This window comes from Ooceraea biroi, chromosome 3 (assembly GCF_003672135.1).
Source record: "Ooceraea biroi isolate clonal line C1 chromosome 3, Obir_v5.4, whole genome shotgun sequence".
Classification (NCBI taxonomy): Eukaryota; Metazoa; Arthropoda; class Insecta; order Hymenoptera; family Formicidae; genus Ooceraea; species Ooceraea biroi.
The window spans coordinates 6,241,651-6,262,760 of NC_039508.1; the positions used below are offsets into that span (position 1 = coordinate 6,241,651).

At 34.9% G+C, this 21,110-nt stretch overlaps 2 protein-coding genes and 1 long non-coding RNA gene across 5 annotated transcripts in view; 2 read left to right on the forward strand and 1 right to left on the reverse strand.

The window, feature by feature from the left end:
- The window catches only part of LOC105275417 (sialin), a 16,972-nt gene extending 1,803 nt beyond the window's left edge, over window positions 1–15,169 (reverse strand). The window contains exons 1-13 of one of the 3 annotated variants that reach the window (XM_026968213.1): window positions 11,836–14,994; window positions 9,382–9,493; window positions 8,979–9,037; window positions 8,662–8,870; window positions 7,251–7,487; window positions 6,931–7,015; window positions 5,366–5,589; window positions 5,134–5,283; window positions 4,925–5,057; window positions 4,690–4,845; window positions 4,531–4,616; window positions 4,217–4,383; window positions 2,497–2,523 (exon numbers count right to left, since the gene is read on the reverse strand). In XM_026968213.1, coding sequence (XP_026824014.1) covers window positions 2,497–2,523; window positions 4,217–4,383; window positions 4,531–4,616; window positions 4,690–4,845; window positions 4,925–5,057; window positions 5,134–5,283; window positions 5,366–5,589; window positions 6,931–7,015; window positions 7,251–7,487; window positions 8,662–8,870; window positions 8,979–9,037; window positions 9,382–9,398 — 1,550 coding nt within the window. In that variant the 5' untranslated portion in view covers window positions 9,399–9,493; window positions 11,836–14,994. Of the gene's footprint in view, window positions 1–1,500; window positions 4,384–4,530; window positions 4,617–4,689; window positions 4,846–4,924; window positions 5,058–5,133; window positions 5,284–5,365; window positions 5,590–6,930; window positions 7,016–7,250; window positions 7,488–8,661; window positions 8,871–8,978; window positions 9,038–9,381; window positions 9,494–11,835 lie in introns of those variants that run through there. The other 2 variants (XM_011332224.3, XM_011332225.3) reach the window with 2 other exon arrangements.
- LOC109610728 lies at window positions 5,584–6,399 on the forward strand. The gene is made up of 2 exons (XR_002193005.2): window positions 5,584–6,130; window positions 6,251–6,399. It is a non-coding gene; the product is annotated as an uncharacterized LOC109610728 (long non-coding RNA).
- Window positions 15,170–16,775: 1,606 nt separating the features above from the next.
- On the forward strand, window positions 16,776–20,797 carry LOC105275418. The gene is made up of 12 exons (XM_026968482.1): window positions 16,776–16,797; window positions 16,976–17,112; window positions 17,360–17,491; window positions 17,567–17,640; window positions 17,717–17,837; window positions 18,059–18,226; window positions 18,426–18,647; window positions 18,803–18,985; window positions 19,088–19,233; window positions 19,320–19,539; window positions 19,587–19,828; window positions 19,917–20,797. Exons 2-12 carry the CDS (start codon window positions 16,993–16,995, stop codon window positions 20,005–20,007), a joined length of 1,719 nt encoding a protein of 572 aa, XP_026824283.1. The 5' UTR covers window positions 16,776–16,797; window positions 16,976–16,992; the 3' UTR covers window positions 20,008–20,797.
- The last annotated feature ends 313 nt before the right edge of the window (window positions 20,798–21,110 follow it).

The window sequence follows — 21,110 nt, forward strand, 5'->3', positions numbered from 1 at the left end:
CATGTATATTACCTGTTACTTTGTGTTTGCTGGGTATCATACGAAGAAATCAATATTCATAAACGAAATTTCCAGAGCAACAGTTATCACTTTTCACAACTTCTAAACTCTCTCTCTATGTACAATATGCACTGCGACATTTCTTAAATGAAATTCCTATATTCCGAATATTTCAGCTAGTAATTTTTCTGCTTACCGCATTGTGATAATTTACAAGTTCCACTTGTTTGCACGTTTGACTTTCTTCGCGTGAACGATCACGGTGCCAGTCTGGCAAAACACTATCTCACATCAGATATTACTCGCTGTTTATATCTTGTAGCTTGTCACCAGAGATATCTTGATAAACACGGTGAGCTTTGCGTTCGTCAGTGGCGTTATGAGGTCGATATCGCGAGTGCTATCTATGCCAAATCTACGGAGATGGCGAAATTAATACACTAGCGCGTATTAGCGCGCGCAAAGTGCGAGGTTCAAGACTTCAAGTATGACTGTAACTCTTCGACCGAACTTAACGTACTGTGGACATGACCTGACTCGCCTCAGCACGTGATATCAAGAGATGGTAAACATACTTTTTTCCTATATATTTCGGTCAAATATATTTACGATTTTCTCGCTCCATATATGGTAGTCGATTTCCATTATAACTGAAACGACACCTTTGAATCAGTGGATATCTCGTTATAGAAATCTAATCTAACATCAACAATGACAATCAACTGACGTCTTACGTACCTTCTGACGTTAGCAAGCACTCGAACGATAGTGTATGTGCGTAATAAACAGTCGCAATTACGTGTTTACTACAGGTATTTTTAAAGAGGTTTGATTAAAATATAATTAAAGAAAATACTTCTATGACGTCTGTGATACTGGAGTAATACCGAGAATCGAATGTATCTTGACGATATTTTTAAGGGAGGGATCGTGTGCACTGATACGCTGTTTAATCTTTTCGATACTAAATTTAATATCGATTGAAGAGTTCACGTACCAAAGTCTGTTTCACCAAAAACTATCCTTTTTAAATTAAATGTGTCATTATGAAGTGTTATTTACATAGTTATACTTTATTAAGTGTAATATTGTTTGCTGAAATTTTAAATAAATTATGGATAGATTTCTTTGCGGCTTTAATTGCGTTTTTATCGATCTCATTTATTGATACTTGAGCTCATTATCTTTTCAAATTATCTTGTATTCTCGTACGTTTTGGAGAATCCTCTTATAATTGCTATTAATATCTTACTGAACGTCTTAAGAATCCTAGATAGACTATGCGCAAATTAAATCTGTGTTTGTAAAGTTATATTTGTTCTTATCACATATGTCAGGTCATCGCACCATTTATCTTCGTTCAATATTAGTCGTTTTGCTGAAATTTGTATCATTCCAAGAAAATTGATCGCGTATGACGTGTATGCAACATAAATTTAGAATTTTGCAGTTTGGCGTTTTGGACACAAGGGAAGGAAGACGTAAATGAAAATACCATGATTAATAAAACTATATACGCTTGTATATTTTGAGTTAATTCATATCTCTGTACTATGACTATGTAATCCATCTGTCGTACTTCTGGTATTTAATAACATTTCACATAATACAGTCTATTATTAGTAACTCGAAACTCCTGGTTTTCGAGACTTTAATAATTTTATATTAGAGCGTGGAAATCCTTTCGTTTCAAAGATTAGTCTTTCCAAGCAAATGCGGAGATTGAAATGGTCCATGTGCGATTGTTTTCGCTTGTGTTATCGCGTCAATTCAAACAAAACTTCCGTTTTGCGCCGCAATTGCTGTTTTCGAGGAAACAGTAACATCTTGTGCCGTCCAAGCAGAATGGCACCTCACCTGAGAAAGATCTGACAAATTTCCATGCTCTAATAATAAAAACTTAATACAGAAATGTAAAGATTTTTATCGGTATACATTTGATTGTTGACGATATTGCGTTACGCACCGGCTGAAAATGCTTTCATAAGTACGATTTTTAAATATATATTTCGATATATAATAAGAGATTACATTCGCGTGAGTAGACATAGTATGTAAAATAAAAAGAAAAGATAAACTTGAACATATTGAAGAAAGTAGTGTTTTATGTCTACTCATGTGTTTTAAGTACCACTCATTTCGCATACATATAATTTTTCTGCGACGCTAAGTCCCTACTTGACAAATCTTCTGTCTCCAAAAATGAACACAGGTCAGTTTACATAAGAAAATAACGTCTTTTAAGGCATTTCATGTTATCTCAAATGTTAATGGAAATACTAGCGATTTCTTCCATATGTAAAGTTTATATCTACATAATTTTTACATAGGTATAAGTATTATTATATGCGCGACGAAACTATTGTAATATACACACACAATAATACATAAAGACACAATTATCAATACATTTTATTTATTTATGAAAATACTAATATATTTAAATTATTCGATACATAAAGTACTTTGTCCGCGAATAATGAGATAAGGTCAGAGGAGAGAATTTGATTAATTTGATGGAAGCTACATGAAACTTAAATTTATAATACTTGCACGAATAATTTGCTAGAAGAGTGTGCATACATTACTAATGGAATTCTTGTAATATGCACTTATAAATATAAAACAAGATTTCTTGTTCCTTCGAAAAATAATAGGCAACATACATTTTCTTACAATATTTATATAACTAAATTGATTATATAATCGAATATATTTCTTACATTGTCTAAATGTATGCAGGTTTCTGCAAGTTTATTTGCGTAACACGGATTTCATCTTACTACGTAATAAATATTTTTTTGTTTTCGTTACTGGCATTTCATTAATGGCAGGTTAATAATTTTCGATTATGATCGTGAACTTTGTTGGATTGTTTTCCCTATTAGAGCTACGCTAATTTGTAAAACTTAAATTACTAGACATATCGAGAGAGGTCTATACTCAGAGCTACTTTATAGTTTGAAGATCTATACGTACCATAAGGCACTGATTGTAAAAAGTAGGTACTGAGGAAAGTACTCCCAACTTTAATTTCATTTAATCCTCCCTTCTTGTTCATGATGACTAAATTCGTATCTCATGTCAAGAATTGCATAAATAAAACTAATCAGCAAACTGGTATTTTAAGTATCTCTGAACTTGTGATAAATACTCTGCTTGCAAATACTTTTGCATGTTGTAATTCTATATTATCGTTATATTTTTATAAATATCGGATGCTGCTTAAGAACGAAGTGCATTGATCATTTGATATTTCCTGTCTGAGATGCAAATTATTATGTTGAATATATAATTAAAAGAACTTATATATTACATATATAAATGAATCAGTATCTCCATTAATATAATCTTCATTATTCTCGGGTATTTACGCATGTAAAATAAAATAAGTAATCATTCGCTATCTTTACGAGATCCACGATTTACGAATCAGTGGTCAAGTTATCTATTGTAATTATATGTAATCGTTTCATAATCGAATGTATAAGGAAACAAAATCGTACATCAGTTATCACTAGAGAGTGAAAATTCGTGCGGTTTCACGTTGAATCGGATAAAGTTTATTTGAAATATGTTTTTTTTAAAGCACCAATAGTTAAGAGCGATTGTGTTTAAATGAAAACAATTTATGCGAAATGATAGTACACAAATCGCCAAATACTATTAGTTATCAAGGAAACAACGCATTTTTCTCTTTTCTCACGGCTTCTCCTTTTGGCTCCTTCAATTGAGATAACTCATCGTAAGACCACGCAAATTTCCGCGCGCGCTCTGCTTATTTTCAATCGAAATATTTGTGCTGACTTACCGTATACTGCACAAGCGATTTGTGTGTCGAAAAACAGATTAAAACATTTTGACGTACACCTGAGATTCGCATCATAAAAATATCATCTCGTCGCTATAATATACAGTACTCTGGCATCTATATCGTTTATATTTCACCTGCATTAACAATCATTCACAGGAATAGAGATCTATTTACAGAACTGTAGAGCAATATTAGAGAAAATACGGTACCTCTCACATCTATATATTGAGCTGTGTTCTGTATTAAAAAGAGCCAACAGACGGAGCTTAACACAAGGAATGATGACGACAGGAAACGGGACGAAGTAGAAAACTAAATTTGACGTAAGCCGAAATGAGGATACATTACGCTTGTTCCGAGGGTCTGGTTTGAGCCGGAATGATCTTGCCTTTTTTGCCAAACGAATCATTCAACGGCTGAGAGTCTTCCTGAATGGACTGAGGATATTTTTGATGCGGATAGTTCCATGCCTGTATGTCTGCCGTGCCAAATACTTGATAGGCGATGTACGTGCAGCAAGATACACCCGCGGTGACTGCAAACACTCTTCTCCACGCGTCGAGAGATTGCTGTTGGAAATATCACAAAATATATGTTATAGTATTAACTATTTAATACTTCTACTTTAACATCTATATGTTAAAGTAATAAAAACAAAAGAAACAATTAAAAAAATAAAAAACAAAAATTATAAAACACGAATATAATGCACTTACGCTTTCCTGTGTAAGCAGACCAGCTGCTATGGGAGACAAGAAACTGGCAGTCATGTGAATTGTCTGTGCAAATGCCAGCACCGGTCCTGAAAATTATACATAGGCTTGCAAACAAATTCAGAATTTCCAGTAAATGTGCTTGTGAAAGAAAATATTCACCTGCGAAATTGGGCGCGATGTCCACGATGTTGGCCATTGCGCCCGCGTAACCGGCTGTTATGAGAGTGACAGCCACAAACCACACAATCAAAACGAGAATAATGTCGCAACCTAGGTATCCAATTAAAATTACGAGGATTCCAGGAACCACTTGAGCTAGAAGGAAGAAAAACTCATAATTCGATCTGCCAATATTACATTAGTTAGGTAACACGACGACAGGCGGAAAACTTACATAACGCGGTGAATATTTTGCGTACTGTGAGTAAAGTCAGGATTCGCCGCGTGACGAGGAGATCCGCAACGTAGCAGAACAAAACGGAACTTAAGTAACTACAGATAAATGGCGCACCCGACAGGATACCGTTCTGAAGGACAAGAAAAATAAGCTCGTTATTCTAACACTTCAGCAAAAGCTGGAGCTGTTAACGATTCGGAACGTACCGCCTGTATGCTGAATCCTAATACGGTCTTCATGTACATCGGGCCCGGAATGATAAAGACATAGTGCACCCATATTCTGCCGAAGGTCGTGATACCGATCGACCACGCTGGCCAAGACGTGAGTATGGATTTCCAAGGGACTGGCAAATCCTACGAATGCAGTCACGTGAGTGCGCGCGCTCTCGCGTAGAAAAACGTTGTTGGATAGCAGGTACCATGTGGCTGCCCCTACCTGGCTCCCCCCGTTAACTTGGTTCCTAACACCCTCCTGAATGTAACGAAGCTCTGGTTCAGATATTCGGGGATGCGACGCGGGGGTGTCGAAGGCGCAGAAGTACCAGAAGACGCACCAGACGAGGCCGATGCTGCCAGTCGTGTAGAACACGGCTCTCCATCCGAAATGGACGATGATGAGCGCGCACAACGGGTAGGTCAATCCGATGCCGATGCTGAACCCTGAATATAGATAACCTAGATGTTAGGAGTAAGCTCACCCTACGACCCGGAAGGAAGCTGAAACATGATGCTTGTCGAATGGCCGTCGTCTTGGATTGTTACGACTCATGTGTGGTGATGATCGCTCTTCAGTCGCGACGTAGGTATCACACCCTGTAAAGCGATTCAAGTAGACTTAGTACGCGGGGACGAGGGGGTGAGACGTTGATGGTGAAGCTGTTATGGTAGGACAATGAAACTTCTATGTGCTTCTTACTCTGCAAATAATTGTAAGAGAGCGAACTCTTCTTCTACCTGCAAAGTGAGTTCACTCTTCTGACACAGAGATCGGTATCACAGCGAGATATATCGTGTGGAAAAGTGAAACATTAATGAAACAACAACGTGCGTACAAATTGAAAGAAAGCGGACTTCTTATTTCCAGCGACATCCCTTTTGTTGTTACGTTACATAGAATGCGCAAGAATGATTCATAGATGGAAGAATAATGCACAGATAATGAGAAGCATCTTCGACATTAGAAAATCTGCATATTACGCTTGTATGTATAAATAGACAAATTTTATTCAACGTAAGTTGAAGTAAATTAGTAAAAATATCACATTTGAGGATTGGTGTTAGTACCAAGAGGGTCGAAATTTAAATCTGTTATCTTTGACAGGCGAGCGGAGGAAAATAAACGGTCGTAATTATATGAAACAAAACACGTGGACCGTCTCTGGGAAAGTTTGAGTGAGAAGGGTAGTTAGATAAAATCGCACTGCAGACAAGTGGACGTAGTCGAGAGACAAAACATGTACAGAAGAGAGATAAGTATATACATTATAGATACATTATTTGACGAGATCGGCTGATTCTACCAACTGGAAGTATACTCGGCCTTTCTCATGCTGTTGAGCGGTCGCTGTTGAGTATACCCCTCGGTCCGGCGAATGCAACCTCATGGCGTGACGTTTTCATGGTAACTATTCAGGATCGATTAACGAGCGATCGATTCGCGCAGACTGATGTGCGTCATTAACAGTGAGAATTATATTAATGCATTTTGTCAACAAATTACATTGATCTTGAGCCGGAATTTTGACTGAAACAACAATATAAAGATAATAATGAATAGCTTCTCATTCGAACTTCCGTATTCCATTCTGAAAGAAGAGTGCGTTAGTATCCACGAAAAAACACAATCGAACGGAGTATGCGACTTTATTTTGCGGCGTTGCGGAGAGTATGCGACGGGTAACACGACGGAACGCTTAGCTTTGACCTAATTATGCATCGAACGTATTGAAGTTTCACTGTAACACACGAAAAACCTCTATTAGCAGCCGTCTAGTAACGTACCTTGAAAGGAAGACATGAAGCGTGAACGTTCCACAGGTGGGATCCAGTGTCCAATTATGGCATACATCGCGGGCCATGTGAGTCCCTGTTTGCAAGGAAAAGTAAAGGCTTAGTCGTGAGAAAAGGTGAAAGCAGATCTATTTTTGCTATATGTCAAAACACTGCAAAAGGTCGAAGATGTCTAGAAAATCACTGAAAGGTAAGATGTAGAAAACTTAAACTTCTTTCGGCCGTTTTCAGACGTCTTTTCGACACTTGCACAGTCTGGATGAAACAATACGGCTAATTTTTAAATTCTGTTAGGTAATTGAAAAACTTACACTTGCAATGCCCTGTATACTACGTAACGCTATCATGGCCCCATAATGGATCTCCGCGGCAGTTGGCATAAGCAAGCTACAGACAGCAGTGACGGCCTGGGATGCGCCGAATATGGTTTTAGTGCCGAAATACTGAGTGAGAACACCGCCGAGCATTTGCGAGAGTATATAACACCAGTAGAAGGAACTGAGAATGGCCGACTGGATAGCTGGGCTCCACTCGAACTCGCCAGCTTCCTGTTTATAAGAATGCCACGTCTTTATAATTTAAACTATAATTTAAATTATAATATAATTTAAACTTAAAGTTTGACAAAAACTATTCCTATATATAGCAACTTGCAGTAAGCTTGCATTAAACCGTTAACTAACCAAAACGCAGTTGTATTTTTTACGAAATCCGCGTACTTTGTCGATTGCTTTTTCGAAAATTAAATAGCCATACAGAAAACTATCACAGTTTTACATTTTTTGGAAAAAGATGTAAGGGATTACTCTTGCTACTGATAAAAATTCTCTGTTTAGTAATTACTTTCGCATCATCGCGTAATCCTTTAGACTTTAGAGCGTCATTAAAAATTTATCATAAAAATTTATCTTTCGTTGACTTATACATTACAGCATGATACATAATGAGAATAGCGTTATAATAATAAGCTGTATGTTGTGATTCCCCGATGATGAATAAATATTATCATTATTTCTCATATAATTGAATATGTGATAAGCAATTCAATATAAAAGTATACAGTGAATCATATTTTCTTGTTGCGCACTGAATAATGAGCACACAACGATGCATAATAAATCTACAATTTAATTTATATTTTTTACTATAATTTTAATATAATTTCTAAATATCGTGCATCCAATTTTATAATAAATTCTATCACAATTTTGCGCGCATATAGGCGTTTTTTATATGTCAACTCCACATTGTTTTGAAACAGCTCACTAAAACCTTTACCGACGCACCATTAACTAAATTTTATGTTCCAAAACCTCTGTAATCTATAAACTATGTGCACAAATGTTTACGTTAAACAATGATAATAGTAGCAGAGTGGTATTACATCGCATTCATTTTACCGCTTGGCAATGTTGCAATCGTGTCAGTCGCTACATAATGGAGTATCACGATCTGCGACTATGCGACTGAATAAACATGTGACGCAATACGCCGCCACATTTTACAAACTTCTTATTGTAACAATTGCAGAAAAAAGGAGACTTTACAAAAAAATGCCCAACAAAAAAAAGGATTCTCCGCTGACGCATATATCGGAAAGATTTCACTTTTTTGCATCGGGAAGATAAACCATCGTTATTGCCATGATTGCGTGGTATGTAATAGGAAAACAAATCACATGCAATTCCGCAATTTATCGCGACATCCGTGATCAAACTGTACCTCTGGCTTGATTACAGTGGTGTTTTCCGCATGTGACGCATTTGTCATTGTGTAACAATGGGATGTTACCGCGCTGGTTTCATTGCTCGACGTTGACGAGAGCTTTGCCATGGCCACCATAGCAATGTTAATATCTGTCCTCATCATAAAAGATACGAGGAATCCGGAAAACGAGAGAAAGTAGAGCACGACCCGCGCTGGGACCATGTCTGCAATCAGGAAGTCTGGTTATCAAGGAAAGCATGACACTAACAGCGTCGACATTTTATCTGTTATTCTTATTAAGAAATGTTATTTTAAACTGAAATGAACATTACCTCCCAATTTCCGTAAACTGCAAGATGGCCGTTCTTTGTACATATTGGATTCCTCATATCTGTAAAATAAAATTATTACTAGTATGTGCACAAATAAATCAGATTTACAAGTCGAATATAACAAGAATAAATAAAAGCATTAATATTTAATTTTACTTGAATTAATATTTATGAGCGATGATAACGAAAATGAGTGGAAAAAGACTGCAATGTGTAAAAATAGTCGCAAAAACGTTTGTAAAAACAACATTATGATATCTCCTAAGCAATATTGTTACCCAAAATGTTCGGTAAAGAAACAAGCTAATCAATAATATAATGCGCGGATAATCAATAATATAAATGTAGGAAATGTACAAATATAAAGATAAAACATTCAATTTAATCTGCATCTAATCTCCACCTTTGAAATTCTTCCATTTTTCGTGCGAAGGAATCGATAGTTGAACGGGGTACGGGAATCTCGAGGTATGAATCTCTTTTATGCGATGAAAGCACGAGGATCACCTTGGATTCTGCAAAATACAATACAAAGAATTAATACAATTTAATAGCCATTAATTGTATAAAAATGATTTATTTTAAAGCCTTGCACGCTGTGACCTTCAGTCTCTATGAGCTTTTGCATCACTCAGCACACAATAAGGCGTCAATAAGTTCGTGAGGTATTCGGAGTATTGCATTGACTTATGAGAATGGGATGAAATTCCAACATGAACCTCATATTGGCATTCTTGAAGCTCTTCACGCGGAAGTCTCCATAAAAATTTATTAAGTAATTTATGATATGGTATTCATTAGAAAAGTGCTATCCATCCAATTAATTTCATCATTTAAAATAACTGCCTGCGACCGAGCTCTACAGTATCTACAGTATGTTCACTATCAATTCTCAATTGTCGAGCATTCTGCGAATTGCAGGTTTGCGCAAATGCTAATAAAGTGGCAGTATGCGAAACTACTACTCTGTACACCTTTTCGTCATACTCGTTGTGTACATGAGACTCGTTTGCATAATAATCAATATATATTGTCATATTAGTTGTTATAACTAATTAGGCAATTTTCAGTAATAAGTTATGCTAATTGAATACAACGTATAAGAATTATGTGCATTATATCACATTGTTAGCATAAAATTTTTAATTAAATGAAATTTTTCTTCTTCCTGTATAATTAATTAAAAATTTGACAAAATATCTGCGATTGCTACTTGCAAAAGTAAAATATATGCTATTCTGAAAGACTTCATATAAGCGAATCATTTAACTTCTAACTTCGTATTTCGTGCAAGCAGTAGATGATAGCAGTAGATAGTACGTTTATACTGCACATTTCAGATTTGCAAGATTAAGAGGAAGCATTTTGCCATGTAAACGAAGCACAAGCATCAAGATAGGAAGCATGCGGATATTGAATTTCCGCAAAGAATTGAAATTGAATAATCATTCCGTTTTGCGTTTTCCGCAACGCGCTTGCGGAATTGATTAATGGAGTTTGAAGGTATACGATAATTGCGCAAAGAAGAATTTGTTCGCAGCAAGAAAAATAATATAATATAATCTAATTAAATACATATCTAAAATTAAATACCGATTGTTATAATTCTTTAATTCATCATGTTAAATGTGTTATTAGATAAAAGCCAAAAAAGTATATAAACGTGTGAGTAAAATATAAAAACTTTAACAGATGTGTTGAAGCAATTATTAGTAATGATATAATCATGCAGAAATACATAATCATAATGATTGCAAGACGTTTTGCATGCAGGATAAATTCTGCATTACTCATTATAATATTACGTAAATTTGTCAAGCCTTCGTAGATCAGATCAAACATTACGATCACGTATCAGCAGGAAAACCACAAACGTAACATTAAATCGTTGCCGTGATATCTTTCACCTTATTTCCATCTAATGCTTCAAGGCAAAACGCTGAATGACTCGTAAGATTGCGTTTGCGAAACACACGGTAATGAACACGGAGAAAATCGAAATATTATATTAATGGCTACACGCGGCATGTTAATAAAAGTATTATTTCCATAGGAAAAAGGATCGAATCTACTAATGGTAAAGTTTGACAAACACAGCTTTCAGTTCACAGCGAATCATAAATCTGACAACATTATAATGATATCCCATTTCTGGAGGTAAAAAACGAGAACATTTGCGGATTCACATAGTGAGCCATTTTGTAAAATTTAAACTTTACAATAAACAACAAATATATATAAAATATAAAAATAATATACAGAGAAGAGGATGATAATAGATGGATATAGTTGAATTAAAATTAATCATTTATAAAACAATCCCAATTTAAGAAATAACATAATAACATAATATTATATTAATATTATACTTTTGTTAATTCTAGCTTTTGCGTGAAAATTTATATCATTGTATCTCTTTATTTTTCTCATTGATTAATATTATTAGAGTTGTCATCAAAAATATATATTGCAATAATAGTTCTTTCTTTTTCTTAAGAAGCAGATTAAAGAAAATTTGTAGCGATTAGATAAAATGTCCCAGAACTGGTTCAAGACATAGAGATCAACTTCAAGTTTATCAAATCGTCGATCAGTTTGACGTCTATGTATATAACATTATCTTCATTTTGTAATAGTTATGTTGAAGATGAAATAAGTTCGACGTGAAAGAATCTCGTTACCAGTTCTGTTGTGTTCCAATTAACGCAGTTTAATAAATGTGTAGATTGGTAGTGAATGAGAAATTTTGCAGCGTTAACATTGCATTTATTTTTCGAATGTCACGTAAGTCTAGTAGAACAGAGGATGACTAGTCTCAATGATAGATAATAATTAATAAAAATCAAGAAGTGCTTACGGTGAACTGGAAAAACTGTAATGTCAATATTATTCACGTTCCAGAGGTGTCACTTACATCAGAATGGAGCGATTAACAAATACGCGAAGAAACGGCTAAAGATTGATTAAGACTTCACGATATTCAACAGGCACAACTCGAAGTATATGACAAACGGAAGAAATCGTGATACGATCGACATCGTTGCAGACGGAACGAAGTGCCGGCACTGAAAGGCGACCGAACCACGTTGACGAAGCATTGACTATCTTTACGACCCCACCATCGCGCCGTTTTTCGATCGTACTTTTGGTACAGTGCGAAAGATAAAGATGTGGAATACTGTACCTGTCATTACATCATTACAGGAGTAAAACGCGATGTAATCGTGAATATTTCGGCGTTCGATTACTGAAATCCTAGCTATTCTACGTCGTAAAATAGACACCTAAATTCTACGTCGTAAAATGGATGATTTATTTAACATGTTTATTACATAAAGAAGACATGATAAATAAATTATACAACGGTACAGTAATTAGCGGTGCAGTAACTAGCAAAAGTGACAAGCAAAATATCAAAGTAACTAATACTTCTGCTTATCGCTCTATAAACCATTAAAAGAGTTGTCTTTGTAATGAAAACATAGTTAGTTTAAACGCAGTTACGTTTAAAGCCTTCATTTTTTAAACATCAGTTTGATGCAACAAATGGAGACAGATAATTACTAAAGTTTTAGATCATTAAATTCCAATTTATAAATCATTAAGACTTTAGAAAAATAAAGTACATGAGATATCATTACAAAAATAATTGATGCTTGCCTAAGGCAATGATCTTTAAGTGACCATTTTATGTAAGAGTATAGAATTGAATGGACACGGCAATATAGAAATACGTCAGTTCAATAATGCAACTAATTGGACTCGTTAATAATAATCTAACGCAATCTATCGAAACATGTCGGCAAATAAAGTTTAACAAAATAATTTACGGGCCACAATTTTCACGTTAAACTAAACTAAATTTAATTTAATTTAAAGGAAAGTGCAAAAATAATATTTAAATAGAAAACAATGATTCATGCTGACCAACCACAAATAGATCTGCATATCAAGTTCTTTCACGCGAGTCATCAGGATTTACATCATTATTTGCTCTATGTGTACAGTCCAGTCGTCACATGACGGATTACACATACTCATCATGGATTATTTCACATTCTTCGAGCATTGTTAAGTATATCCAACGTTGAGAGGTAGAGGCCGTTTCTTGATTGATCGATAATTCATGTAATATCGTACAACAAGGCGATAACTCTAAACGCACGTGCCGTTTGACTTTCCAAGAAGTTTCAAGGGTTTCTTAATGGTTGTGTTAACTTTCCCTGATGGTATATTGATCAGTAAAGTATGTACATTGATAGAATTGCACGTGATGATTCGAGCTAGTTAAATTTAAATGATCTTATATAGATAGAGGTGTTTCCCCAACTTTTCATCGTGCACCCGAACGAAGAAATTTCATCGCCCGCAGTATCGAGTTTAATTATCTCACAGTTGACCTTATCAAGCTTATAATTGAGGCGGGTCACGCAATTCGACCAATGGGATGGTGCTTGAAGTCCCAGCGCGATTAGTAAAGTATGTCCGCGCGTCACTACTTACACAACTGTGCATGCAGCGCATTCATTGAACATACAGTTTTGCTTCTGAGAAATAAGGCGTAACATTAACTCCACGTAATCGTAATATTATTATCACAAGATGAGTTCTATTATCAATTCAAATGAACGAATGAACGAAATGAAGTCGCATAAGATGCAATCGATTGTCGAAGAAACAACAGTGCAGGAAGATTGCAAACAAACAGCACATTGTTTGAAGTGCTTATTATGCGAAAGTGGATCAGCGCAAGAAAAATACAATGCAAAATGATGAATTCATAATTCATCATTTTGCAGTGGTCGAAGTTATGTGCAATAGGTATCAAGGCAAGCATAGATTTTTTCAATTTTCCTTCGGCAATTCTTTGATTATGTAACTAAAACAGAAATGATCTGTAATTGTAGAATTGAATTCTTTTACAAACAAAACGTTTGAAATCTCATTTGTTTGATTATTTATTTTACAATGGATTAAAGGCAGAGATATTTCCACGTTGCAATAATTTGTGTAGATTTTCGTCATTTGTCTTCCCATCACTGAGATAACAAGAGTCCAATCAGTAGACTATTATATTACTATCTGTATGGTGGACGTTCAATGGCACACGATAGTCTATATTTGACTACATTTGATAGCAACAATCGTAGTCATTGGCAAAGAAAATGTAATATATGGACGAAATTAGTTATTACTTCTCAGAAGGTCTCCTCCATATCGATACTTTATTTTAACAATCATTACTCGTTCAATGGTTGACTTGTACATTAGTAATCAATGCGTCCAATGTCTGATGAATAAACCGCTTGATGGTTTCAAGTCCCTCGACGATGAATATATTGACAGTACAACAAAGCTACATTATACATATAATGATCAATCATTGGAAAAAGTCTGTCATCTATTCAATCACCTTTGCCCCTTTGCTCCCATCCGAGACATTGGACAAGCCCCATTAGCTTTCACGTACAGCAAACGACAATGGCGAGCTTCAGCTCTACAGAAAATTACTGCCAAAAAAATAATCGAGGGAAGAATAACTTCGTAGTCTCAACTCTCAGTCATTATGATGACATTAAATGATGCATCAAGGTCCACATCAGCATCAAGACGGATATCTTCGAACACTCTAAATTACATATCGTTTTCCACGTGAGATCTTCACTTGAGACACGCTGAAGACCGACAGATTATGAAACGTCATGCAGTTAAGCTGACACGAGCTCGATGATAGCCGCAGGAGTGTCCAACTAGGTGTATCTTAGGTGCCACGGCCATTTTGAGGTTAAGCGTGTCAAGTGCTCCAGTTTCTAAAGAAACACCACGTGGCCCGTCGACTGTTTTCGACAACGGCGAATTTTCGCGGAGGCCGCGAAGAAAATCGAACGACAGCCGAGCGGGACTCACCTTAGTGGCGTTTCTGCGACCAGCGAATACCTCGTGAAGTGTGAACGTTCTCTTGCGCGGCATTTTCATTCACGCGAAGGCACACGCGGCGAATTCTTTGGCACCGCGTCTGATCTCCGCACGCGTTTAATCGCGTCGGCGGATCGAAGAAGACCCGCGACCCGCAAGAAGCCGGGAAAAACGGAAGCGATGAGACGAGTGAAGCGACACGGGGCGAACGGCACCGGTGGAATACCGCACCGAATGCACAATCAGTCTAAGCTTTCGTTACGTCGGCTCCTTTGATGACGAGTACGTCTGTCGGCGCCGCTGGGGTCACGTGATCCGAGTACAACCGAGTAAACTGCAATCGATTCAGAGTTATTGCGCCGACGCGTAATACTGTAACACGTGATGAATGATGAGCGAATTCACATAGGCTTCTAATATCTTATTATGAAATTAATTTCAATTATTAATTAATAAATTTCTTGTAAATTTCTTTTCTTTAGATATTAGTTATTAAGTTATTAGTTATTAGTAGCATGAGGTATTACATATTTTATAAAATTTAATAAATAATTTATAACTGGAAGATAGGATTGTATAATGTATTTATGTAAATAATTAAAATTAATTGTGTGTGTGTATCTTTATGAGAAGGTGTAAAACGAATGATAATTGTAATAACAATTTATATTATTATTATTTATATTATTATTATATTAATAAATTATAAAATATATTAATTTATATTTATTATTTCGTATATTTAGTATTATGTATGAATTTCATAATAATTATTATCATATATTAATTTCAATTTCAACGAGATTATCAATTTTTAGAGTTTAATATTAATATAACTTTAATTATAATACAAGCAAGCTATGTGCGAGAGGTTTTACTTTAATTTTTTTATTTCTTGTAATCTGAACATATAAGTACACTACCGTACATTGTAATTTATAGGTCAAAGTCAATCCAATGTAGGAAGGTCTTGTCCTTACTTTCACTACATATTTTACGATTAGAATATCGATTTTTCCGTATACGTAATTAGGACGAGGACTTAAGACTAGATAAATCTTGATTGCATTCATGATTAATTTATAAATTAAAAAATAGCACATAATTCCACTTATTGATGAATGAAAAGTAATAAAAAAGAATATATGAAAAGTGAAATTTTTGAAATAAACTTATTATACATATCTAATGCATTAATGAATAAAAATTAAATAAAAGATCAAAATTGAAATTTTTTTCTTTGTAATGATAGATTGTTGTCGCCTACCTTATATTGAATCTGTCTGAATCGATTTTTTCTTACGTCGCATATTGTAAATACAACTTCGGACGAATAACTAGATTTTGGCGACGTAGGAAAATTCATGTAAATGCTGTCGAATTCATTAATTAATGCCATTATCCATAACATGAGTCAGGGAAATTCTCCAATTCAGTCAAAGAAGAAATCTTCAAAAAATTCTTTCATCCTGTCACACGACAGCAATTGCAAGTAGGTTATATCAGACTATCATCACACTTAAAAAGAACTAAATACATACTTTACTAGTAATTATCCGTATCTTATTCATTGTAGAAAAATAATATAATTGTCGCCAGGTTGAAAAGATTACCCTCATCATCATCATGTGCGTTAGATGTTACAACAAGGAATTCTCAAAATCTCAAGGCAGACCCATCGGAAGAGAACAAAATACCCAATTACTGCAGATCCTCGATTCGAATCAATAAAACGGTAGCTGCGTTATACATTTTATATTATGTAAAACATTTACGAGTGTGTTAAATTATTTCTAGTATGTTCCTTGTCAGGTTTCCAACGCGAATCTCTCCGCGAGAAAATTGTGGAATAATACCTCAAAGACACTTAGAAATATTCCTGTAAATGGCGTGATCGAAGAAGGTAGTGATATCCTAAATTTGTTGATAAATCAAATGCATCATTAAAATTATTTCATCATAAGAGATTTTTTATTTCTTTTCTTATTGCACTTGAAATCAAAGCTAATTACCATTTTTTCCGTTCAGCATTTATATATTTTGTATCTGTAGCTGTATATCGTGAAACAAACTCATTACAGAGAGTGAACTCATCGATATGCTAACGAAACAGTTGCACCTAGCCGAGTCGCAAATGCGAAGGATGCAGTCCGTCCTTATAAAAGCCGAGGAAGGATTGCGAAACAAAGATCAGGAGATTGGGCGCTTAAAGCGGAAGGTTCTCTGTACGCTTCTCTTATTTTAAGAATGCGGAATCATTGGTAAAAGTTTACAGTCGGCTTGTCAGAGAAAGCTATAGTTTTTCCTGCATTTTCATAATTAACGTCTAGTAGATTTATTCACAGTATCACGAGTATATTTTATTACGTATTCTGTTCCATCCATTTCTTATGTATGATTTGAAACTTGAGCTTTTTAATGCAATTCTCTTTCCTCTCTGGATAATGCGCGGTGTCATTTCATAGGTCAAAGACTGGGAAACGAAGTACAGAAATCAGGAGCTCGCGCGCAAGAAAGAGCAACAAAGCCAGGCTAATAATTCCGAATACTTTTATCAACGATGTTTAATACTAGAAAACAAAATCGTCGAAATGGAGGTTTAAATATATTTTCTACATACACCTACCTGCTCGGTACTAATAATTAGCATTCTCGATATTTCGATATTGCAGAAATTCTTGACTGATTACGGGCTGATATGGGTGGGCGATACAAAATATCCGGCGAATGCAAACGGCGCTAGCAAGTAACTAGAGTAAACATCCATGATTGAAGACAGAAATAATCCAGCAATTTAATTCAGTAACACGATTTAATTTCAGTAATTATATCGACGCCTGTTACGATCAGCTAGTTGCGAATATCGATCAGTTGAATTTAGCCGCAGGGAAAGGCGAAGTTCATGTTCATCATAATGAGAAGGGAGGAGGAGCGATTTTTAAAGTAATGTTCTACTTGTTTAAATTATCGCTTTTATCTTTCTAGCAGAAAAATATGAAACGAAATGTTACTTACAAAATTAATCTTCGACACATTACGTACGATGCATTTCTAACATAAATGTTTAATTGATTAATTATTGTTGAGATAATTATCTGTTGATTACCAATAGCTCGTATTGCCAATTGTCAATCACAGGATTCCTATTTTTGTTTTAATTAAAGACTCCTTCGTGTATGGCAATAAAATTTTATAAAAATGGTATGACCGTCAAGGGAGGAGCGTTGCGATCTTATGATGATCCGACTACGAGCTCGTTTATTCGCGATATTTTAGATGGATATTTTCCATCTGAACTGCAAAAAGAATATCCCGATGGAGTGCCCTTCATGGTAAATCATTAATTAAAGAAGATCTTAGAAATACGAAATATTTTTATGTTTCTGATATTTTTTCCACATTTTTTTTTACATACGCATGCATATGCAGATTGTTTGATAAGTGCAAAATCAATTAAGTTGATCTTCTTCGTTTTAATATTTAAATACTTTTTTAACTAACTTTTATGATTTAAATTATCTACTTTTGCAGGTAGAAGATTGTAGAATAGAGTTATACGCAGGCGATTCCTTTCCTGGTCAGGGATATCGGTTGGGAAAGCATTCTCCAGTAGATAACTTGTTATCGACGAACTTGCACAGGTCAACTAACATCCTTCAAAGATCTGAGCGTGTCATCCTTTCATTAAAAGATAACACTAGTACTTCCGAGAACATACCGCTTTTACCGCTTCCAACAAACCGGTATTATTATCATTTGATTAAAATAAATAAATCTTGAGTTATATGATTTATGTTGATGTAAATCCCCAATTAATATATTTTTATTTTTGTTTAATATATTTTCTTATGTATATACTAATTTTTTTAATACATAAAATTATATTTTTTAAAATTATTGATAATCTTATACTGCATTTTTATTCTTCCTTTAGTAATTCATTGAAACCCAGAAGTTCTTCGGAAACCTCCTCTCTTGATTTATTCTCTCTGAGGTCGCAGATCTTGGCTTCACACAATAATGCTTGCTCTAGCTCTCACCTTCAGTCTCATATTAACGCTGAATTAGCACGTAACAGTCGACGTAAAAAGGTAAGACCGTTATCGACTATCAAACAAGTGACTTTATGTTTTCTGAATTTCCGCTTATCATGAAGTATCGAAAATATTATAACAAATTATTATAACAAAAAGAGGGAAGTGGCCACGAAGAATACAGAATACGATATGTTAAATGGACAATCTCCCAAGTCGAGAGACATCTTGAGACTTTCAAGTAGCAGCCGAACAAGATACAACAGTTCTACCGATAGATCGTTACCGAGATTTCCTCCCAGGTAAAAAACACTTGCGATAAACTTGACACTTATTTTCGTTTTATCGTCGTAAACCCTTGCTCATTTGTCTTCAACTTCAAATATTCCAGTCAGCCGGAGACTATCGGAAGTCGCCTTCGTCCACGTTCGAGATCCACTAGTTTGTCCGGAAGACGACCGGGCGTGCAATCGGTATTACGACCAAAAGCGTCGAGCACGGCGGAAATTAATAATGGCGAGCAAAAAAAGCTCGTCAATCCTACTGCCGGGTCTTCCGCGACGAAGCATCCTCGTGGTTCGAAATCGGCTACTTGCGCGAGCAAGAGCACGGTGAGAGATATTTGACTGTATCGGAAATTAAGTTTTGCCGCAAATAAAATCCACTCATGCGTGATCAATTTGGAAAACATGTATTTCGTTTTCAGCCTCCGCTGTTGCATCAGATTAACGAGGCGACTAGAAAACCTGGGGAGCTGCGGTTGAAAGTTAGGTCATTAACTGGTAGCACTGTGTTCCTGGTGCACATATTTGCCGATGAATCGGTTGCAAAATTATACGAATTGCTTGATAAAGCTATGCAAACATCTGGGCACAGGGGATACAAAGTAGTATTGAGCGGGTAAGAAATTAAAAGGCTGATTTTCCTTATTTATTTGCATTTTTCCATCTAAGTTTGTCTAACTTTTGTCTGATGTAACTATTTATAGATATTTGCCGAAACGATTGGAACGTGAAGACAGATCGTTAAAGGATAACGGAATTAGCAGAGACTGCGTTCTCCATCTTGTAAATGACTGAATGTTCACTCGTTCATGCAACTAGATCTCATGTCAATGCCTCATCAATGTGTCACGTTAAACATACTGGAAAAAATTGTAAATTTGGAATGTTCAATACATAAATTTGTAACTACGTGGATTTGCTAAACGCGCGTGAGCGTTTTATATTTTAGGAGGATACGTATGTGAACCATCTGACGATCAAGTAGATTTTATCCTGATATGGTACATGTTTTCCTTCCGTATGGATAATTGCGCTAGCTAAATATATATTTCTTAGTTAAATTTGCATTGTACATGAGAGGCCAAACGGTTCTCCGTTGTAATTAACCTTAGACTGCACTGTTTCGTAGCTTGGACTTGCAATTAGAGTGGATTGATTTATGATTCAGTTGTGGATACTATAATATATATACCGACACGCTAGTATGTACCTAAATATTTGAAAATAAAATTGTAACTAATATTATCTTAAAGAAAAGATTTTGTTATTGATATTGATTATTAAAAATTTCGTGTTATTGCTTTTTATATTTTATAAAATTGTTTTATTATTTTATTTTATGGCAAATATATCTTCATCTTATCTGATAATAAATTGGTGTCTAATTTTAAAGTAGCAAAATTTCATATGAAACATAATATGTATTATATTAATAATAATAATTCTTTTAATTACTGCAGTGAGGTCAAGCTATGTACATTAATATTACAGAACGATGTTAATTACTACTTGTTATTTATATCATATTATATTATATTCATATCATATTATATGTACATTTTAGCTACTTTATTTATTCAACTGATATATCTTTCTGTTATTATTATATTTTATTAATAATATAATAATGTTAATGTCATAGCAACACCATGTATGTATATAATTATAATTAAATAGAAAAATAATTTTAATAAGTCTTTAAAATTTTATATAATGTATATATCACAGGCCATTCTTCAGGTTCATTCATTATCACTGATGTCTTATATTTATCAAAGCTGGATCTAAAGCTACTCATACTCACAAACAGTAGCATGATGTACAATGATGGACTAAGTAATACATTATTTACGTGCGTTATTGGGAGGATTACGAGATATCCCATCATTATCGGACTA